The following is a 23,441-nucleotide window of genomic DNA, read 5'->3' as shown; positions in this document are numbered from 1 at the left end:
AACCCTGGTGCCCGCGGTGACAGGTCAAAGCCCCTGATTTCAGCAGAGAGGCTTAACAAGAGACTGTTAGTTTGAAAGCAGAGACTCAGAGCAGGGGAGACCCAGTCAGTCCCAGTGTCCCCCTGCCTTCCACCTTAACCCTGGAGATCCCGGTTACCATAAAACAGAGACTACAGCGTATACAGCCTCAGACTGCTTAAGCAGTGTGCTCTTCACTCTGTTTCTGAAGGTATTATGGTGCTCAGAGGAGGACTGGACTATGCTCAAGGAGCCTTGCTAATGGTTTGCTGCCAGAAAAGGAAAAGAAAGTCTAGACAAAGACTTTGCTCCTGCTGTGATCAGGCATTAGCCGGGGACTGCGATAAAGACATGTGCGCTGCTTATTTTTCCCGGAGCTGGCAACCTCCGTTCAATCAGAAGCATCCATTGTTCTCAGCTGGTTTAAAAACAGATTTAAATCAGATTTAAAGACGTCTATAAGGTAAACCATAATCATACGACTCCGCTTAAGGTCACAGTGGCAAGGTTGTCAAAGAAATCGTTTTTCCCTTCGAAGGACCAAATGGACAGAAAGGTGGATTTGTTTTTAAAAAAAAAGAGTTACTTAGCATAAGCCTCTACTTCTAAGATGGCTTTGGATTCTGTTTCAGTCGCCAGTGCCATGAGAATATGGCTTAATCAGCTTCCAAATTACTTAGAGCAAGGGGTTTCTAGGGAAGAAATTCTGGAAAACTTACTAGTTATGAAGTAAGCTGCATATTTTCTATGTGACGACTGGATGTGCGAAAATGCTCAAGTTACGGCCAACTCTGCAACAAGGGCATTGTGGATGGAATAAGCATTTCAGCCCTCAGGTCTCTTTGGTCCACAGCTGGAGGAAATACTTAAATCTTTAGGTGAAAATAAGGGTTCCTTTTTCCATAACATTCAAGTTATTTGGTCTCAAAGGAGAAACTACCCCAGATTTCAAAATAGGTATTCAGGGAAAAAGCAATATAGAGCAAACCTGAAGTGATTTCTACAAGAAACAAGACATCTTTTCATAAATCTTCACAGTTTTGATGCTGGGAATCAGCTACCGGTAGGAGGAAGATTATCCATGTTTTTTTCCAGCATAGGGACCTAATTCCTAGTATCGCTGGGTCTTATTAGTTATAGGCCACGTTAGGTATTTGGTCAGTATTTTACATCAATATTTGTGAGCCAAAATCAGGAGTGGGTGAAAAGTACAAAAGTGTTGCATGTGTTTCTGTTATATTTTCCCTCTGATTATTCCACTCCTGATTTTTGTTTACAAATACTGATGTAAAATACTGACCAAATACTGAACGTGTGAACATGGCCTTAAAGAGTATATTCTCTGGACACAAAAGAATTTCCACCCAATAGTTTTCTGTGGAATCAGAGCAAAGAACTGATTGTCTGGCACTTGATACAAGACTTCCCTCAAAACGGGGTCCTGAAACAAGTCCAAGTCAACAAAGAAGGGTCATAGATTTACTCTCCGGTTTTTCCAGTCCTCAAACCAGAGGAAAAATGGCACCTGGCTTATAGATCTTACCTTTCTGAATGGTTTTCTGGAAAAGAAAAAATTCAAGATGGAGACCATTCATTCTGTAACAATTCTTTAGAAAGAAGACTTCCTGTCAACCATAGATCTTCAGAATGCATATCTGTACATTCCAATTTTACCAGTCTATCACAAATTTCTTAGATTGGCTGTTCAAGTGAGGTCCAAAATAATCTATTTCCAGTTTACCTGTCTTCCATTCCGTCTTGCAGCAACTCCAAGAGTTTTCACCAAGGTCTCAGTAGTTCTTGCAGCAGCACTGTGATTTAGGGAATATATGTAGTTCCATATCTAGATGACTGGCTAGTCATCCAAGGAGGTGGTATTGGGTCACCTTCAGGTAACCTACAGTTACTCAGATCCCATGGGTTTCTAACCAATCACACCAAGTTCCATCTCTTGCCCTTCAAAGTAGAAAAATTCCTGGAGTTTATCATCAATTCACTCCTTCCTTCAATCAGGTTATGTGACGAGAGAATCCGCAAGCGGCAGTCCAGTGTGAGGCATCTTATCCACAGCTCTAACATCACCATTCGATCGGCAATGAGTGATCTAGGAACCCCAACTTCCACAAAAAAGGCAGTGCCTTGGGCTCGGGTGCATTACTGTCTTCTCTAGAGAGAGATTTTGAGCAACTGGAACACTTCACTAAATTCCGATGGCCACCAAACAGAATCTTCATTGGTGGTTACCTCCAAGCAGCTTGTGGAGGGCAATTCTTTGATGCTTCATCAAGCTGTGACTCTCACATCGGATGCATCAAGCTGAAATTGGAGTACTCATTTCAGCAACAGTTGGGTCCAGGGATTCTGGTCAAGCAAGGAGTCCCATTTATTATCCAACCTGAAAAGCTAAGAGCAATAGAGTGGGCCATTTTCAGTCCATCCTATTCTAGCACGTGGTGTTAGTTCGGTCCGACAACTTGGCCTATGTTTATTACAGCCACAAGCAAGGGGGAACCAAAAGTCTGTCCTTAATGATGGAATGTCAGCAACTCTTCAACTGGGCAGAAAGAAATCTTCTAAGTATTTTAGCCATTCATAATCAAGGAATGTCCAATGTCAGAGCAGATTGGCTGAATCACAACAACATTCATAGGGAGAGTGGAGTCTGAACCATAACATTTTTCTTCAGATCACTTGAAAGATGGTGCTTCCAGATCTGGATGTCATGTCTGCAAGCCAGAATGCGAAAACTCTTTAAATTTACCATCTCTCTGTCCTCTCCATAATCCGAGGAAGATGAAAAGTCTCTTTCACCGCTCACACGAGACCTATTGATACAACAGAACAACTATTATTCAGATCCTGCCAGATTAAATCTGATGGCATGGAGGTTGTCCGAGAAGATCTAGTGGCTCAGGGCCTCTTGATTCAAGTTATTGAAAACCTTTTCTGCCACCAGAAGACCAACTACAAGTAAGGTCTATTCCAGAAGATTGAAAACCTACTCTACCTAGTGTTCTTCAAAGCAGCTAGACAAAAAATGCTAGCTTCCATTCTGCAGTTTCTCCAAACAGAACTAAATCTTAATTCTTGTCAGTCAACGCCTGTCTGAATTGTACATTTTCAGGTCACCACCTCGTACGCACATTCTTCAGAGGGGTCAAAAACTTCAGACCTCAATTTCTAGCTCTGGTGCTCTCATGGGATCTAGCCTTGGTGCTGACAGTATTGCATGAATATCCTTTTGAGCCAGAAGATCTGAAATCCATGAAACATTTCTCATTGAAGACACTGTTTCAGGTAGCTGTTACAACCACTAAGCATCTGGGGGAGATACAAACTTTATTGTCAAGGGAGCCTTACTTGCACATCTTCTCAAATCATATATTGCCCTCAAGCAATACCAGGTTTTATTCCCAAGATCAATAAAGCCTAAAACATCAATCAAGAGGTGATTCTGCCAATCATTTTCCCTAATTCAATGGGGATGAGCAACAGCGTTTACATTTGTTAGAGGTATGGAGAATACTCCTTCTTTGACCTTCAGATGTCCCAAGTTTTCAGAAAGGATGAAAACTTATTTGTGCAGTTCGGAGGTCAAAACCACTGCAATAGAGCTATCTCCGCTTCTTGGGCTGAATTGGAGCATGTTCCACCGGAAAATATCTGTAGAGCAGCCACCTGGTCATCTACCTTTGTGAAGCATTACAGATTAGATATCTCTGCTGCAGAGGATTCAGCCTTTGGAAAAAGAGTGCTGCAGTAAGCAGTTGTTTTCTGTTCCCCGCCCTAAAGTTTTTTTTAACTGCTTTTCAAATCACATGTGCTGCCATAGAACGACCAGGAAAGTATAAAATTTGCTCACCTGAAATTTTCGTTTCCTGGCGTCCATAGGTAGCACAGACTTCCCTACCCTTTATTAAATATTTTGTTTTATTGCTGCAAATAAACTGTGTTCCAAATTATTATGCAAAAAGAGTTTAGGAGTGATAAGGTTAGAATTTTTTTGTTTGTCATTTAAATTCATTGATGGTGATGTGTGTCAGGGCTCTTTATATCACTGAAAGCAATTGCAGATACCTGTGCAAATTAGTTTGGCAGGTGTGTCCAAATAAAGGCAAGACTACTTAAGAAGGCTGTTCCACATTATTAAGCAGCCTACATTTTTTGCCAAAATGGGAAAGAAAAAGGATGTGTCGGCTGCTGAGAAGCAACAAATTGTGGAGTATTTAGGTCAGGGCATGACTACAATCAACATTGCCAAGACACTTCATCGTGATCATCGCACAATCAAGAAGTATGTAACGATTCCCAGCACACACGTGTGCGTGCTGATAAGGAAAAATTGAGGACTCTTTCCAACAGGCAATTGCGTCAGGTTAAAAGAGCAGCTGCAAAAATGCCTTGTCATAGCAGCAGACAAGTTTTTGAAGCTGCTGGTACCTCCAACGTCCCCCGAACAACAAGATGCAGGGTCCTTAAGAGGTTTGCAGCTGTGCGCAAGCCATCCTGTCGACCATCTCTATCCACTGCACACAAGCAGAATCGGCTCCAGTGGGCCAAACGATACATGAAGACTGACTTCCAAACTGTTTTGTTCACCGATGAGTGCCGTGCAACGCTCGATGGTCCAGATGGATGGAGTGGAGGATGGCTGGTTGATGGACACCCCATGAAAACACGGCTAAGGCGCCAACAAGGAGGAGGTGGATTAATGTTTTGAGCTGGAATCATGGGGAGAGAGATTGTTGGCCCCTTTAGGATCCCTGAAGGGGTAAAGATGAACTCCATAATCTTTGTGGAGTTTCTAAAACAGCACTTCCTGCCATGGTTCAAGAGGAAGAACCGTGCTTTCCGCAGCAAGATCATTTTCATGCATGATAATGCACCATCTCATACTGCAAATAACACATCTGCATCTCTGGCTGCTATGGGCATAAAAGAGGACAAACTTATGGTGTGGCCACCATCTTCCCCTGACCTCAACCCCATTGAGAACCTCTGGAGCATCATCAAAAGGAGTGTCTATGATGGCGGGAGGCAGTTCACACCTAAGCAACAGCTCTGGGAGGGTATTCTGTCCACATGCAAAACAATTGAAGCACAAACCATCCAAAAACTGACAAATTCAATGGACGAGAGAGTACAGAAGCTTCTTTCGAACAAGGGGTCCTATGTGCAAATGTAACATCACCTAGAATAAAGTTTTGACTTGAAAACTGTTTGATTTCATTTTGTAATAAGCTGATAATGCTTATAATTTCACAATTGACCATTTTTTTGCTCAAAATAAAAATAAAAAGGTTGAAAACTCTGCTGTGTATAATAATTTGGAACATGCATTTTGAGTGTTTCTTATTTTTAAAAATATACTGTTTTCATAGGCAGTTTGTTCAAAAACATTGCAATTATACTAGAATTATTAGATGACTGGAAAATAACAATGACTGCAATTCATATAGGTAATTTAGAGAAAATATTAGGAAATATTTTTTGCATAATAATTTGGAACCCAGTGTATATACTGTACATGGTACATACAATGCAAACATATACATTCCTCTTTGGGATGGAGTTGGGGAGCTGTCAGTTTGACGTGATTATTTTCTTGCTTATTAACCTATTTTCTGTTCTGGTAAGGGTAAAAAGTATTAAACTTGTTAAGATGTGTCTGCGCTGAAATATCCACACTCCCCTAGAATCGGACTTATTAATAGAGCAATAAATCACCCCAATCCTAATTAGATTGATTGCAGGGAATTAAAACAAAGAGGATGAACAAATATGTAAAATATAAAAATAGAAAACAAAACACAACCTATAATTCTGTAATATAAATAGGTCCCATAGAAAAAACTTCAAAAAATCACCCCTTTTCACTCTACCTTAATTGTGTCTATCACGGAGCTTTATTCACAGGACAAGGAGCAGACTGCAACCATTTCCTCCAAGCTCAACCGAATCAGAGTTCCATTGCTAGGAAGATTAATATAGAACTGTCCTTGCAGCATGCACAATAAAGTCGCTGAAGGGTAGAGTGGAGTAAGTCACTTCCAAAAATAGTTTAATGGAGAACTGTCCCGGCCGGTGGCAGTCTCTTACATTACTCACTGTTCCCATGGAGCGCCAGCGTTCTTCGCAGCACAATACACAGCGTGGTGCCGTCGGCTGCTGGATAGCTGCAGGACCTTCGTGACGTGAGCAGTCACGTGGTGGGATCCAATGAATACTACGGTCCAATTGGTCCGATTCTAGGGGAGTGTGGATATTTCAGCGCAGACACATCTTAACAATTTTCGATTATAATTTACAACAGTGTGGTGTGTTGCCCTGTCGTGCGGCGGGTATCCATACAGGAACAGTAGCGCCCCCAAATATTTTCTTTTGTAAAAAGTATTAAACCATAATGTGATGCCCACAGACACCAGGAAACAAAAACTTTAGGCGAGCAAATTTTAGACTTTTTGGGGGGGCGCGGGTGAAGAGAATCTCAATGCTCTTGTCTTTAAAATAAATACATAAATATATAATAATATGAAATATTTAATGCTAATGTTATATTGCTTGTTAGCTAAGAGATGTCTATTGAGAACTACATATATTTTAATTGTAATGTACCGTATTTTTCGCTGTACAATACGCACATCCAAATTTGGTGAAGAAAAAGAGAAAAAATTTTTTTTTAGGTTAAATGTAGGTGTGTCTTATAATGCCAGTGTCCGTCTTTCAAATCATATATATGTCCATCTTCCTGGTATCTATATAACCCCCATCCTGGTATATGGCCCCCTCATCCCTATATTCCCCCCCTGCTGGCATGCACACAGCCCCCCCGTCCCTATATTCCCCCCTGCTGGCATGCACACAGCCCCCCCGTCCCTATATTTTCCCCTGCTGGCATGCACATGGCCCCCCGTCCCTATATTCCCCCCTGCTGGCATGCACACGCCCCCCCGTCCCTATATTGCCCCCTGCTGGCATGCACACGGCCCCCCGTCCTTATAATCCCCCCTGCTGGCATGGACACGACCCCCCCGTCCCTATATTCCTCCCTGCTGGCATGCACACGGCCCCCCGTCCCTATATTCCCCCCTGCTTGCAAGGACATGACCCCCCGTCCCTATATTCCCCCCTGCTGGCATTGACACGGCCCCCCGTCCCTACATTCCCCCCTGCTGGCAAGCACATGATAAAATAACAAACAGTTAACTCACCTTCCGATGATGGCTCCGTGCTCCCAGCTCCCCCACGGCTCTTCCTGTGTCTGTGCTGACATCCAGGAGCTGCTCATACAGGCATTTAATTGTAGATTCAGGACCTTCCATCACATGACCGCAGTGCTGCACACTGGGAGTCACGTGACTGCAGGTCCTATTGGCACAGACACAGGAAGAGCCGTGGGGGAGCTGGGAGCACGGAGCCATCATCAGAAGGTGACTATAGTGACGGGGCAGTGGGGGGGAGAGTGCAGGCACATGCAATATGCGCTGCTCCCCTGTCCACCAACTCGGCGCGGTGAATATTACATAATGAGCGGGAACACGTGACCTCCCACTGTGTCTGCAGCCCACAGCCAGCCCACCCCAGCCCCCTGACACCACTCCTGAGCCACCCCCCTCCTCTACAGCACCCACGCGGATTAAAAGACACCCCCCCACTTTCCCCCAAAATTTGGGGGAACAAAAGTGCGTCTTATAATCAGAAAAATACGGTAAGTTCTAACTTGCATTCTCATTTACTTATATGTTGTTACTTTGTGTTATATTTTTACAAACTGTACAAGAAAACACATATCGTTTTTCCCCTGTGTGAGTCCTCTGATGGCCAATTAAATATGATTTCTGCTTAAAACATTTCCCACATTCTGAACATGAAAAAAGTTTCTCCCCTGTGTGAGTTCTCTGGTGTCTAACAAGATGTGATTTAACTGTAAAACATTTCCCACATTCTGAACATGAAAAAGGTTTCTCCCCTGTGTGAGTTCTCTGATGGGTAACTAAAACTGATTTTTGATTAAAACATTTTCCACATTCTGAACATGAAAAAGGTTTTTCCCCTGTGTGAGTTCTCTGATGGGTAACCAAAATTGATTTTTGATTAAAACATTTCCCACATTCTGAACATGAATATGGCTTCTCCCCTGTGTGAACTCTCTCATGTCTAACAAGCTTTGATTTCTGGTTAAAATATTTCCCACACTGTAAGCAAGAAAGTCTCTCCTTTGTGTGATATTTTTTAGAAGACATTTTAGGGGGAAAATTATTTCGATTTTCTGCACTTAATAATGGCTTCTTTGCTGTAAGAGCAGTTTGATTTTTAATGAGTCTTTTTTTACTTTTATTTTTTGTGGTGGTCTGTGATGAATCAGAAGATAGGACCTGTTTAAAAGGATCAGATGACAGATCTTTGCTGTGAAGGGATGATGCTATATCTCGAGTAATGGCATTCACTTCACATATATCTTGTGTGATCTCAGGGTCATCTAATTCAAAAATTGCAGATGTCACTTGTTCCTGTGATCTCCTGGTACAGTTATCTGCAAAGAATAAAGATTATTTTTGAATAAAATATCCTTAAAAAATACATTTCTATAACATTTCTAAAATATACATAGAAATTGCAAGTTTGTTCATTCTGCCTCCCAGAATGCTGGAAAAAAGTCCCAAATCCACTCAGATCCCAAAAAAGGGAATTTGACCTAATAGTAATCTGATTTCCAGGTAGTTCCCAAGGACAGGAAACCAGGGTATAGTCCTTCCTTGACGTTTACAGGAACAGGATCACAAAGAACTTATAAGGTTGCTCCCACCTCGACCCTCCATTGTTTTTCAAAATTACCACAGAAGGATGGATACAAATGGTCTATATGAACTAATGGATACTCATCTGCAAGATAAAATATAAGAGAGTGGAAATAATGGTGCTGTCCTGAGGGACTACCTGGAAACAGAATTTCTTGTGGGTCTAATTCCCCTTTTCCAGTCCGTTCCTCTGGACAACACAAAAGAAGCAATACCGAAGACATAGCACTGGAGAGGTGCGGGGTTGGGGGGGGATGGGATAGAGAAGCCCTAAAGGACCACAGTCCTGGATAAGAACTAGGCTAGCTATTGTATGATTTGAAAAAAAAACATATACAATAGAATTTACTAAGCACTTGAAAACCTATGAAGTGCATCTCCATAACCCTAACTAAAAACAATATGCCTGGTCCTGGCTTTAAATCCGTAACTAAACCCTGCATACAGACGCCCCCCCACCACCACCATGGCACAAGGAGTTTTGTAGCACAGGGCCAAAAGCCTAATCCAATAACCTAAATGGGAACAATATGCCCAGTTTTAAATCCATAATACCCCAAAACACCAAAGCCCTGTGAAACAGATTAGATTAGGATCAAATCTTTATAAAGCTACATTACTGTAGTGAGTGTCTGATATATGTATAATGCCAAATATTAAGCACAAATGAGGTGGCTAAATTCTACGGCAGAATCAGGATAGAGAGTGACAACCCACTGTTGGACCACAACCCCAAAAATAAGCTGCAATAACTGTGTTAGATGAATTATACTTATAAACACTGCAGTCACAGAATAGACTTTGAACACCTCTTATTGCAGAGAAAACGATGGTGTCGTGATTCAGTCCTGAGTTTGTTTTCTGCTGACTTCTCTTTGGACTGGTCATGCAGGGGTTAATCCCCTCTGCCTCGTTCTGGAGCTGGCTGGGCTGTTTCAGTCCTCTGCAGCCTGCGGGCCAGCGTCAGCTATACCGCAAGCTTCCAAGCTAGTGCCTCTGACCTATATTCCTTTAGTGTTCTTTCTGCCCCTGATTACCTAGACTTGTGTATGACTCGGCTTGATCTCTGGACTGTGCTTCCGTTTTTTCCGTTTCTGATACCACACTTTCCGACTGGCTTTTGACCCTCTTGACTGTACCCTGACAATGGCTTACATCTTACGTTTCTGATACCACGTTCCTAGTAGGTCCTGACTTCTCGCTCGTCCCTGACAGTTGCTGACTTCGGCTAGTCTGACCACTCTTTCATTACCCGTGACACCTGTGCTGTTGCTCTGTGTTACTATGCTGTGAGTGTGTGTGCAACCTCTCTTCCCTCACCATCACCCCCTGGTGGAGGTTGCTCTGTACTGCACTGCAGCAGCACGTTACAGATGGTGAACTAATCCCTGAGTACAGCCGTGCTTACCATACCACAAGGAGTCCTGTATGACAGAGGCTCTAGTTTGCTGAAAGACTAATACAATCATTTTTAGAGTACGGAAAAATGGGCACAGCATTGGGATATTTATACATTACACGCCCCGAAGCCCACTGACGTTTATTCTAAATCATTAAATCCCTAGATCTCAAGTCAGGAGTTGGACCACCATTGAATCTAAAGAACTATACAACCGCAGTCCGGCAGGCAACCTCCCCTACCATTACCAACGCGTTAGGTTAATCATTACACCATCTGGTAGAGAAACGTGGTTCATCACTCCGCTAATGCTGATGTTAATTACAAAGGGAGCTTGGACTCTGGTATTGATGAAAGCAGCCACAGTAAATGCACTTACCATCACTCCTGCCATAAGGTAAGAAAAATCATGAACTGATTTGTTATAGCCATAGCTCCTAATACAGGACCTTTGTCCAACTCAGAGAGCTCTTAGAACAAACCTTTCCCACAAAAGACAGACTGCATAATTGGGGCTGGACTGTATCCCCAAGACAATGGGTTTGAATTTGCACCTATACAGTACATGTAGACTTATGTGGTTATATACATGCATCAATTTTTTTTCTTGGTAAATGGGATGGGTTATCAAATTTGGGCTCACTTAGCTTGGAAAAACAATTGTCTAAAGACATTTCCACTACAAATGTGAAAATATATGAATGAACAGCAAGAATTATTCCCAATGATCTTTTACACCTAGTATACAACAGTGACAAGGGAGCCATACTCTATGTAGAGGAAAGAAGATATCATTCCACTCAGAGAATGGAGTGCATACTGCCAGAGCAATGAGACTATGGATTCTCTACTATAACATGATGCGGTAATGTTTGATTCCCAACAAAGTACAATATAATATTACAGGTTATGGGTACTAGATTCTGTGAAGTGACATTGATCCCAAAACTAGTATGATTGATGTACAGTGGGGAAAAAAGTATTTAGTCAGCCACCAATTGTGCAAGTTCTCCCACTTAAAAAGATGAGAGAGGCCTGTAATTGACATCATAGGTAGACCACAACTATGAGAGTCAAAATGAGAAAACAAATCCAGAAAATCACCTTGTCTGATTTGGCAAGATTTATTTTACAAATTATGGTGGAAAATAAGTATTTGGTCACCTAAAAACATGCAAGATTTCTGGCTCTCACAGACCTGTAACTTCTTTAAGAGGCTCTTCTGTCCTCCACTCATTACCTGCAGTAATGGCACCTGTTTCAACTTATCAGTATAAAAGACACCAGTCCATAACCTCAAAAAGTCACACTCCAAACTCCATGATGGTGAAGACCAAAGAGCTGTCAAGGCACACCAGAAACAAAATCGTAGCCTTGAACCAGGCTGGTGGCTGACTAAATACTTTTTACACCACTGTATGTGGATTCAGGAAGGATCTCTTCCCCTCACATGGGGAAATTAGCATCTGCCTCATGGGGCTTTAACTCCTCTCCCTGAATTATTATTTATTTATATAGCGCCATCAATTCCATGGTGCTGTACATGAGAAGGGGGGTTACATACAAAGTTATAGATATCGTTAACAGTAAACAAATGTACAATGACAGACTGGTACAGAGTGGAGAGGACCCTGTCCTTGCGGACTTACATTCTATGGCATAGTGGGGAAGAGACAGAAGGTCGGGGGTGCAGCAGCTCTGGTGGTGGTGAGGCGGCAGAATGGTTATTGCAGGCTGTAAGCTTTCCTGAAAAGATGGGTTTTCAGGTTCCGTTTGAAGTATCCGAGGGTGGTGGATAATCGGACGAGTTGAGGCATGGAATTCCAGAGGATAGGGGATATTCGGGAGAAATCTTGGAGGCGGTTGTGTGAGGAATGAATAAGTGTGGAGGAGAGTAGGAGGTCTTGGGAGGATCGAAGATTATGTGAGGGAAGATATTGGGAGATTAGTTCAGAGATATAGGGAGGGGATAGGTTATGGATGGCTTTGTAGGTCAGTGTTAGTAGTTTGGACTGGATTCGTTGCTGAATTGGGAGCCAGTGGAGGGATTTGCAGAGGAGAGAGACAGGGGAGTAGTGAGGAGAGAGGTGGATTAGTCAGGCAGCAGAGTTGAGGACAGACTGGAGTGATGCAAGAGAGTTAGCAGGGAGGCAACAGAGGAGAGTGTTGCAGTAGTCAAGGCAGGAGATGATGAGGGCATGTACAAGAGTTTTAGTAGATTGAGAGCTGAGGAAGGGACAGATTCTGGAAATATTTTTGAGTTGGAGGAGACAGGAAGTGGCAAGAGTTTGGACATGTGGTTTGAAGGACAGGGCAGAGTCGAGAGATACTCCGAGGCAGCGGATTTCAGGTGCGGGAGAGAGTGTGATGCCGTTTACCATAACAGATAGTTCGGGTAGGGAAGATACGTGAGATGGAGGAAAGACAATGAGTTCAGTTTTGTCTACATTGAGTTTTAGGAAGCGAGAGGTGAAAAAGGAGGATATGGCTAATAGATCTCCAAGATTCTGGACAGCAGAGAGGTGACATCTGGGCTAGAGAGGTAGATCTGAGTGTCGTCCGCATACAGGTGGTACTGGAAGCCATGGGACTTTGAGTTGTCCTAGGCCAAGAGTATAGATGGAAAAAAGTAGGGGCCCCAGGACAGAGCCTTGGGGGACTCCAACAGAGAGAGGGCGGGATGAGGAGGTAGTGTGGGAGTGGGAAACGCTGAATGTGCGGTCAGATAGATATGAGGGATCCAGGACTGGGCAAGGTCTTTGATGCCAAGGGAAGAAAGAATCTGTAGCAGTAGGCAGTGGTCCACTGTGTCGAAGGCAGAGGACAGGTCGAGAAGGAGGAGGATGGAGAACTGTCTGTTAGCTTTGGCTGTGAGTAAGTCATTAGTAATTTTGGTCTGGGCAGTTTCAGTAGAGTGGTGGGAGCGGAAGCCAGATTGGAGGATGTCAAGTAGGAAGTTAGATGAGAGGTGGGAGGAAAGTTGAGCATGGACATGCTGCTCAAGGAGTTTGGAAGCAAACGGGAATCCATAGTATGTCATATTCTAAGATGAACTTGACAGAACTATTTTTCCCTTCAACCATAAATGATAAAATAGAATACAAAGTTTAGCAATTAAGGGATGACTCCGTCAGAATGAGGCAAATGAAGCTGGATCCAGGTCCAGAGGAACAAGGCACCCACCTACCGGAGGTGAGGATAGAGACGCATGGTGTGCCCCAAGAAGTGAGGCTAGAGGAACATAGCCAGAACCCTAAGGCTCAGACAAAAGATTTACGAGGAAGAAATTTATAAGGCTAGAGGCTCGGAGGCCCAAGGTTTATGAGTCCTGAAGAATACGAGACCCAAGCACAAAGACACGAGGCCCAATCCCGGAGGGATAAGGCCCAAGCCCAGAGGTCAGAAGCTCAAAGCTAAAGACCAGAGGTCTGGAGCCAAGAGGTGTATGAGGCCCTGAGTCACGAGTCACAAGGCGTACTTGCTGAGAGGAAGTGAGGCATGAGGCCAGAGTTGTGCTCTGACTCATATTTACAGTTGTGGCCAAAAGTATTGACACCCCTGCAATTCTGTCAGATAATACTCAATTTCTTCCTGAAAATGATTGCAAACACAAATTCTTTGGTATTATTATCTTCATTTAATTTGTCTTAAATGAAAAAACACAAAAAGAATTGTCCTAAAGCCAAATTGGATATATTTCCACACCAAACATAAAAAAGAGGGTGGACAAAAGTATTGGCACTGTTTGAAAAATCATGTGATGCTTCTCTAATTTGTGTAATTAACAGCACCTGTAACTTACCTGTGGCACCTAACAGGTGTTGGCAATAACTAAATCACACTTGCAGCCAGTTGACATGGATTAAAGTTAACTCAACCTCTGTCCTGTGTCCTTGTGTGTACCACATTGAGCATGGAGAAAAGAAAGAAGACCAAAGAACTGTCTGAGGACTTGAGAAACCAAATTGTGAGGAAGCATGAGCAATCTCAAAGCTACAAGTCCATCTCCAAAGACCTGAATGTTCCTGTGTCTACCGTGCGCAGTGTCATCAAGAAGTTTAAAGCCCATGGCACTGTGGCTAACCTCCCTAGATGTGGACGGAAAAGAAAAATTGACAAGAGATTTCAACGCAAGATTGTGCGGATGTTGGATAAAGAACCTCGACTAACATCCAGACAAGTTCAAGCTGCCCTGCAGTCCGAGGGTACAACAGTGTCAACCCGTACTATCCGTTGGCGTCTAAATGAAAAGGGACTGTATAATAGGAGACCCAGGAAGACCCCACTTCTTACCCCGAGACATAAAAAAGCCAGGCTGGAGTTTGCCAAAACTTACCTGAAAAAGCCTAAAACGTTTTGGAAGAATGTTCTCTAGTCAGATGAGACAAAAGTAGAGCTTTTTTGGCAAAGGCATCAACATAGAGTTTACAGGAGAAAAAAAGAGGCATTCAAAGAAAAGAACACGGTCCCTACAGTCAAACATGGCGGAGGTTCCCTGATGTTTTGGGGTTGCTTTGCTGCCTCTGGCACTGGACTGCTTGACCGTGTGCATGGGATTATGAAGTCTGACGACTACCAACAAATATTGCAGCATAATGTAGGGCCCAGTGTGAGAAAGCTGGGTCTCCCTCAGAAGTCATGGGTCTTCCAGCAGGACAATGACCCAAAACACACTTCAAAAAGCACTAGAAAATGGTTTGAGAGAAAGCACTGGAGACTTCTAAGGTGGCCAGCAATGAGTCCAGACCTGAATCCCATAGAATACCTGTGGAGAGATCTAAAAATGGCAGCTTGGAGAAGGCACCCTTCAAATATCAGGGACCTGGAGCAGTTTGCCAAAGAAGAATGGTCTAAAATTCCAGCAGAGCATTGTAAGAAACTCATTGATGGTTACCGGAAGCGGTTGATCGCAGTTATTTTGGCTAAAGGTTGTGCAACCAAGTATTAGGCTGAGGGTGTCAATACTTTTGTCTGGCCCATTTTTGGAGTTTTGTGTGAAATGATCAATGTTTTGCTTCATTCTCTTTTGTGTTTTTTCATTTAAGACAAATTAAATGAAGATAATAATACCAAAGAATTTGTGTTTGCAATCATTTTCAGGAAGAAACTGAGTATTATCTGACAGAATTGCAGGGGTGTCAATACTTTTGGCCACAACTGTATGAGAGTAAACTTGTGAATTCTGGATAAATTTTCTCTTTCAGTGGTACATCTCAATTATCAGGATTGCCCTTCCTGAAGGAGCCAATTAATTCATTATGAGGTGCAGCTGGAGAGCAGTCTCCAAATACGAGATAATGTACTGCATCATATGCCCTCCTATACATGAAGTAGTCAGACTAAATCTTGTCTGGCAAAAAAGTAATCGAAACATTTGAGTGTTACTCAACCACAAAATGCGGACAAACAGTAGGTCCTGGCTTAAGTTAAAACTCTGAAGCCCAATCATGAGGCCAAAGTAGCAAAATCATGAAAACAACCGAAGAGAAGCGCTCATGACATACGGCAGCAAACTGAAGACAAATGATCAGACATAGCCCAGGCATGTGGCCTAACATTAGCTTGGTTGCTGAAACAATACGTCAGCACCTCAGGCCCAAGTCCCAGTTTCAGCATAAAGGCATGTGGCTAGTATCAGCCTGGAGACCTAACACATGTAGACAACATTTACACAGTGAACTTACCTGTGCTGTCTCCTCACCATCCTATAGCTTAACACCTTTCTACAACTTCATTAATTTCACCTCCAGATTAGACAGGGGAAGCTAGTAATGCCGAGAGCCCACCATGAAGGGAAGCAGCGTCACAACCAGGCAAGCAGCATTATTGCACATTAAATACAGACTGGCTGATGGCTGAGGAACCTTTGCCCAGAGGGTGATCGGCTGAGAACCCCTGAACCCCACCTAAGTCTGCATACTAATACAGCGTTGTATGTCCTGGACCGCTTCACTGGGGGAAAGGAAGGTTATGACCCCTTTATCCCACCTGAATCCTTACAATGAAATTCCACAAGTCATTGTCACACTAGGATCAACTCTCATGGGACTTTCTCCTATAAAAACAGGAAATACACTGGAGGGTGAAAGTGGGAGGGGCCCTTTAATCTCTTTGTAGTGTCTCTGGTTTTGATCTGGCGCCTCTTTCCTTCTTAAGACTGCCGTTCGCCTTCCCTGCTTTGCGTGGATGACACGCCCCACATTATCCACAGTGTCCCTTTCTTGCTCCTGCTCAGTTGCACTCCTCTCTGCCCTGTTGAGGGCAGAGCAAGTACTGTAGTGCACACAGATCGGCTTTACTTCTGGGTCATCAGCACTGTTTGGCCTTTCCCACTACAGTAATTTTCTCTGTCCTTGGCAGGGCAGAAAGACTTCCGATGCCCAAATTAATCGAGACAGTTTTCGTTTAGCAGGAGAATGGTGACTGCTTTATTGTTATAAGGCCAGATTACACTGCAGATAAAGCAGCCACAGCCAGTGACTGAGAAGAATCTATGACTTCTCTGCATTTAGTGGTTACTACTCACCTGGGAGGTTATCTGTAAAAATCTCTTCTTTACACCGATCATTTTCCCTCACATATGTCTCTGCAGTATTACTATGGGTCAGATCTTCATCCTGAAACAAATATTGTTAAAGTCACAGACAGATGGAGAAGTTTCATCCATGATCAGCTCTAATCCTGCCATCTCCACCGTTCTCATTACACAAGTATAAAACAAGACCAAACACAAGACCTTCACAGCTGACTTCACACCATAGGTGAGATCTCGTGACACCATTACTCCATCTACCTCATGATCCTGAGGAACATTGGGATTTTCTTCAGTATAGTCATGTGAAAGAAGAGGACGGGGACATCTCTCTGGTGTTGTCTTCTTATTGGATTGAACTGGAGGAAACACATACAGGGACTGAATTATTTTCATGCAGATAATTATAAAACGTGCATATATAGTCCTGTCTATTACCTGGTGATGTGAGGGGCTGGGGAACCTCCATCAGGACGTCCTTGTATAGATCTTTGTGTCCTTCTAAATACTCCCACTCCTCCATGGAGAAATAGACGGTGACATCCTGACACCTTATAGGAACCTGAAACATGCAATGATATCATCATCCCCTGATCTCTTCATAGGGTCACTGTATAATCTTCCAGTAATGTCACCTCTCCAGTCAGAAGCTCAATCATCTTGTAGGTGATTTCTAGGATCTTCTGGTCATTGATGTCTTCATGTATCTGTGGGTGGGGTGGAGGACCCGTCATTGGGCTCAGGGGTCTTCCCCATCCCTCAGACACCGGGTCCTGACAGCGCTCACTAGAGGTCTTCTTCACTACTGTGTAATCCTGGTTATGGAGAGACACATTAATAAATCTCACTACAGACATTTCCAGAGTCCTCACCTCTCCAGTTCTGTCCATCTGTTATTCCCATAGGTAAGAATGATGTAATGTGACGTCATCAGAACCTCTTACCTCTCCAGTAATCCAGAAGAGGATCTCTAGTGTGAGGTGTAATATCCTCTCTTCCATCTTGTTCCTCTCCCTATTCATCCTTGACAGGTAAATCTGGAAAATTCTTTGTTATGGAAGATCTTCACTTAGACGATCCAATATTGTACAGATCTGAATGGGAACAACATAAGCCGATGTAACGTCATAAAGAATCCGGTATAATAATACAATTAGTGAAGATAATAAGGGGAAACAAATAAAGAGATAGAACGTGTAGATGTTGTTATGCTAGTTAGTATAAACTGTAACAATCGCTGAATTGGTGACAGTCACTGGCTATTTTTGTCCCTAATTTAGCATCTGATTGGCTGTATGTGAGTATTAATATTTATTAATATTTTTACTATTTTCCAGTATTAGAGTATTGTTTCTTTATATCTACTGTGACAGGGTCACTGGCGCTGTATGTGAGGGGAGATGTGTCACGTAGATTGCTTTCTTCCGTGATGTGAAACCCATACTTTTCTCTCAAGCATGCTATGTGCTGAAGGGATTAACTAGCCAATAAAAGGGTTTGGGTTTTTGGTGAGTAGGTGAGAGATGAGTGGGACCATCTCTCCACCTCAAGGGTGTTGCTGTGGAAGTTAAATGTGCAGCCACTGCTTTTTCATCTGTGTTGTGTGCTTGGAGATGAATGTCTCCAGACAGTAGCTCCAGGTGAAGCTGAAGACTTGTGTTCCCTGCGGACGAATCCCACAAACATAAGAACTTTATTATATTTTATCCTTTTGTTTTGCTGATATGCCAGAAAGACCATGTTTGTTTTTTTTCATTAAACCCTGCCACAGTTTATTGTGTCCAGCAGGTGATTTACCTAAGAAGCCTGTGTCTACCTCTGAAAGCGGTGGAGTGAGTCGACCCCTCACACTACTAATAAATGATATATTCTTTAGGCCATACACAACAAGCATTTTTTCCGATTGTCTAAACGCTGTGTGTAACATCATGTCCTCACTATATCTGAAACTGAACCTGTCAAAGACTGAACTCCTGGTGTTTCCTCCCTCTACTAATGTACCTATACCCGACATTGCCATTTCTGTGTGTGGTTCCACTATTACTCCCCAGCAACAGGCCCGCTGTCTTGGGGTCATACTTGATTCCGAGCTGTCCTTTGCCCCCCCACATTCGATCACTGGCTCGCTCTTGTCATCTGCACCTCAAAAACATTTCTAGAATTCGACCTTTTCTTACTTTTGACTCTGCAAAAACTCTTACTGTTTCTCTTATTCATTCTCGTCTCGACTATTGTAACTCTCTTCTAATCGGTCTCCCTCTTACCAAACTCTCCCCTCTCCAATCTTGAATGCTGCAGCCAGGATCATATTCCTCACCAATTTTTACACCGATGCCTCTACCTTGTGCCAGTCATTACACTGGCTACCCATCCACTCCAGAATTCAGTATAAACTTATTACCCTCACCCACAAAGCCCTCCATGGCTCAGCACTACCCTACATCTCCTCCCTTGTTTCAGTATACCACCCTACCCGCGCCCTCCGTTCTGCTGATGACCTGAGGTTAGCATCCTCAATCGTCAGAATCTCCCACTCCCGTCTCCAAGACTTTACATGTGCTGTGCCAATTCTTTGGAATGCACTTCCCAGGTCAATACGATTAGTCCCCAATCCCCACAATTCTAAGCGTGCCCTGAAAACGCATTTATTCAGACTGGCCTATCGCCTCAACACATTAACCTAATCTATCCCTGTGTGGCACAGCCAAAAGTTTTACCATAACCAGATTCCCCGCATCATGTTCCCACATGCTTTATGCATCCTTTAGCCCTCTGTGTCTGTACTGTTACACACTTAACATTATGGCTGGTCCATACAATCAGGGCAACTGTTACCACCCACCTTTCGTGTCTACCTCTTTCCTCATAGACTGTAAGCTTGCGAGCAGGGCCCTCTTGGCCCTCTTTCCTCTTGGTATTTGTTATAATCTATGTGATTATTTTTATGCTGTAATGTCTATTGTCTGTTCAAATCCCCTCTGAAATGTAAAGTGCTGCGGAATATGTCGGCGCTATAGAAATAAAATTTATTATTATTATGTAATGAGTGGCACCACGTGACCGCTGAAAGCAGGAAGAACAGTGCCGAGAAGATGGAATAAGCACGGGGGGCTGCAGAGACATGACAGGAGAGGTGAGTATGATCTCCGACAATCAAAAAATGGCCCAGGACACTCCTGCACGATCAGTGATAACTGGCGGGGGGGCCGGTCGCTGATGCGTGTCACACACAGCGATGTCGCTGGCGAAATCGCTGTGGCGTCACAAAATCAGCGATCTCGCTGGCGATCTCGCTTTGTGTCACGGGGCCTTAAGACCATTTTCCATTTTCTCATTGCTCCCATCCTCCATTGGAGGGTCTCGGCTGGAGCTGCGATGGAGACCCGACATCCTGTCTGCCCCTGGGTTGCTTCCTAAGCGCTCCTTCATGACCGCTTATCACTGACTCTTAAGGCCCCATCACACACAGCGAGATCGCTGATTTTGTGACGCCACAGCGATCTCGCCAGCGGGGATCAGTGACCAGCCCCCCACCGGGTATCGCTGATCGTGAAGCATCGCCCTGGGCCATATTTGCATCGTTGCTCTCCTGCTGGTCAGCGCGCATCGCTGCGTGTGGCAGCGGGAGCCAACGATCAGCGAAGCTCCCAGCGCTCTGCAGGTGCTGGTCTCTAAGGTAAATATTGGGTTACTAAGCGGCGCGTGTCACTTAGTTACCCGAGGTGTACCTTAGAAACCTGCGAGCTGGCAGCTCCCGGCGCGACGCTTAGTAACCCGATATTTACCTTAGTACCTAAAGCGCCCGTTACACATAGCGATATCGCTAGCAATATCGCTGTAACGTCACCGATTTTGTGACGTAGCAGCGATATTGCTAGCGATATCGCTACATGTGATACTTACCTCCGACCGGCTCCCCCGCTGGTTATCGCTGATCGCGCGAGAAGGTCCTGGGCTGTTTCTCGTCGGGCGCTTCCTGCTGGGCTTCCTGTGGCGTCGACAAGCGACGCGTGGAGCCGGGCGGGAGGACATCAGGATCGCCTCGTCTGACAGGTAAGTAGCGACCCCCGACCCCTGTTATGTCGCTGGTGAGATCTGCCTGTGTGGCAGCTCACTAGCGACCACTTAGCGATGCACCAGCGATCCATATCGTTGTCGGGATCGCTGGTGCATCGCTAAGTGTAACGGTACCCTTAGAGACCAGCGTCCTTGCTTGTGCTGATCACTGGTGAAGCTGCCTGTTTGGCAGCTCACCAGCGATTATGTAGAGATGCACCAGCGATCCTGACAAGCTCGTATCGTTGTCGGGATCGCTGGTGCATCTTTATGTGTGACGGGGTCTTTCAACTGCTGCCCAGGCAGATAGCATTAATCAAGCTGGCCCCCTGCTAAAACAACAACTGATAAGGAGCAGGGGAAGTGTGTGGACATTGCTGCTGGCCTGGAACAATATGCTGGTGCCCATAAGGCAAACAAGCCCCATGAGCCAACTCTGAATCTCACAGAGGGGGAGTGATGTTGATATGGAGCAGGGAGATCGGCCAGCAATAAACGCTCATCTAATGACCACCGCCCCTATCATTCACTCACTAGTAAGAATGCAGTGCCTGATAACAATGAAAGTGAGGAAGCAGAACCAATAATTAAAGATATACTGTAGTGTTCAAAATAATAGCAGTCCAATATGACTAGCCATATTAATCATAGTTTTTTGTATAAATGATATTACCACATGTCAAACAATTTACCAGTTGGTGCAGTAGATTCTAAGAACTACTCCCTTCAGAGGAGAGCACAAACAGGCTCTAACCAGAGTAGAAAGAGAAGTGGGAGGCCCCGCTGCACAACTGAGCAACAAGACAAGTACATTAGAGTCTGTAGTTTGAGAAAATTAACGCTTCACAGGTCCTTAACTGGTAGCTTCATTAAATTGTACACGCAAAACGCCAGTGTCAACGTCTACAGTCAAGAGGCGACTCCGGGATGCTGGCCTTCAGGGCAGAGTGACAAAGAAAAAGCCATATCTGAGACTGGCTAATAAAAGGAAAAGAATATGGGCAAAAGAACACAGACATTCGACAGAGGAAGATTGAAAAAAAGTGTTATGGACAGACGAATCCAAGTTTGAGGTGTTTGGAACACACAGAAGAATATTTGTGAGACGCAGAACAACTGAAAAGATTCTGGAAGAGTGCCTGACACCATGTCAAGCATGGTGGAGGTAATGTGATGGTCTGGGGTTGCTTTGGTGCTTTTTACATCAATTAAGGAATTTGCTTCCAAGACCTTGTGGGGGCATCACAACACATTAGGAGACCCCAATCAGAGGACTATAAAACATCCGGACTCCATATCTATGTACTGGTCCAATATTTATGTTTCTTCCTCTCCCATATTGATAGTTCTGCTTCACATCACTTGTCTCATCTATTGCATTTTTTCTGTGTTATATTGTGCATAAATATGTGACTCTTCAGATTTTGTATTAGTCTAGCCTGATGAAGAGACCTGAGTAGTCTTGAAAGTTTGCAATGTGTTACCATCTTTTCAGTTAGCCACTAAAAGGTATCAACCACTGAGGACTCTCAATTCTGAATATTTTTCCGCCGCGGAAAAAAGCGCAGCATTAGCACAGCATGTGCGGAATGCCATAGGAATGCATGGGGGGCGTTCTGTACACGATTATTAAACGTTTTCGCAGTGTTTTCGGGCCGAAAATCGAGGCAAAAACGCTTAAAAATCGCTACGTGGGCACACAGCCTTACTCAGTAAACTTAGATAGATGGTCTTGATTCAAATGGTGGTGGGTCAAATTATTTCCTTCTTGGCTTCATCGATATTTATTTCCTCCGTGTTACTTGTTTCCTTTTTATACTTCCAGTACCGCTGCCATCGTTTACCCCCGCGTCTTGTCCGGGAAGTTTTCTGCTCTGTTTTATGCCCATGCGTGGGTTGATCTTTATCCTCATAGCCCCTAGAGTCGGAGTCAGCAGTCCATCCGTCCTGGTTCATGCGTTTTTTTTTCCCCATGTTGTTATTGAACCGCTTCTTTTTTAAACACTGTTTGTTTCAAAATCTTTTTTTATCCCTGGCAAATTTATCTTTTTTTATTTGCTTAATCTCCGCTTGCAAAGGTAATTATTTCTTATCCAATTTGTTCAGGAAAACATTCTTTTGATTGTCAGTTAGTCTTTGTAACAGTTCAGACCTTGATTGAATATGCAGTTCTTTTTCGTTTCTTGCCAGTACTAATTGAAGTAACTTTTGCGAGTACTCCAGTTGCACTTTTTCCCATTCCATCTGAAATGTCAAATCGTCTTTAAATTGGGAGATCTCTTTATAGCCTCTCAGACCTCTAGCAACACGGTACGAATCAACATAGGATTTTAGCTAAATGGATTTTGGATATGGATGCTCAAGGTCCTCTTGGTCTAAATGATAAATTAGACATGTCTGTATGGTTATGATCTTTGTTTTACCCTTTCACTTTTTATTGTATATTGCATGTTATTTCACTTCTAAGGTAGAGCCACTCCCTAAGTTTTATAACACCCCTGACCAGCATGGGACACGTAGAAGCACAAAGAAGGTGCAAAACGGTCACGGTCTGTCAGGCACCACCAAGAAGAGATCCATAAAGGAGGTTTAAGAGGCGTCGCTGTGATGGTGTGATATGTTATGTGGGTATCATTTT

General features: G+C 43.7%; 1 protein-coding gene across 1 annotated transcript in view; it reads right to left on the bottom strand.

Moving 5' to 3' along the window:
• Positions 1–7,680: 7,680 nt before the first annotated feature.
• LOC141051133 (uncharacterized) overlaps positions 7,681–23,441 on the bottom strand; it is a 138,559-nt gene continuing 122,798 nt past the window's right edge. Inside the window, exon 8 of the mRNA XM_073548017.1 lies at positions 7,681–8,175. Within this exon, the coding sequence (XP_073404118.1) occupies positions 7,755–8,175 (421 nt within the window). The 3' untranslated portion in view covers positions 7,681–7,754. The remainder of the gene's footprint in view (positions 8,176–23,441) is intronic.

Source organism: Dendrobates tinctorius, unplaced genomic scaffold, assembly GCF_039654945.1.
Source record: "Dendrobates tinctorius isolate UK_male_01 unplaced genomic scaffold, ASM3965494v1 ptg000155l, whole genome shotgun sequence".
NCBI classification, from domain to species: domain Eukaryota; kingdom Metazoa; phylum Chordata; class Amphibia; order Anura; family Dendrobatidae; genus Dendrobates; species Dendrobates tinctorius.
Note: the sequence above shows the minus strand (reverse complement) of the source record. Positions and strands in the feature narration are given on the sequence as shown.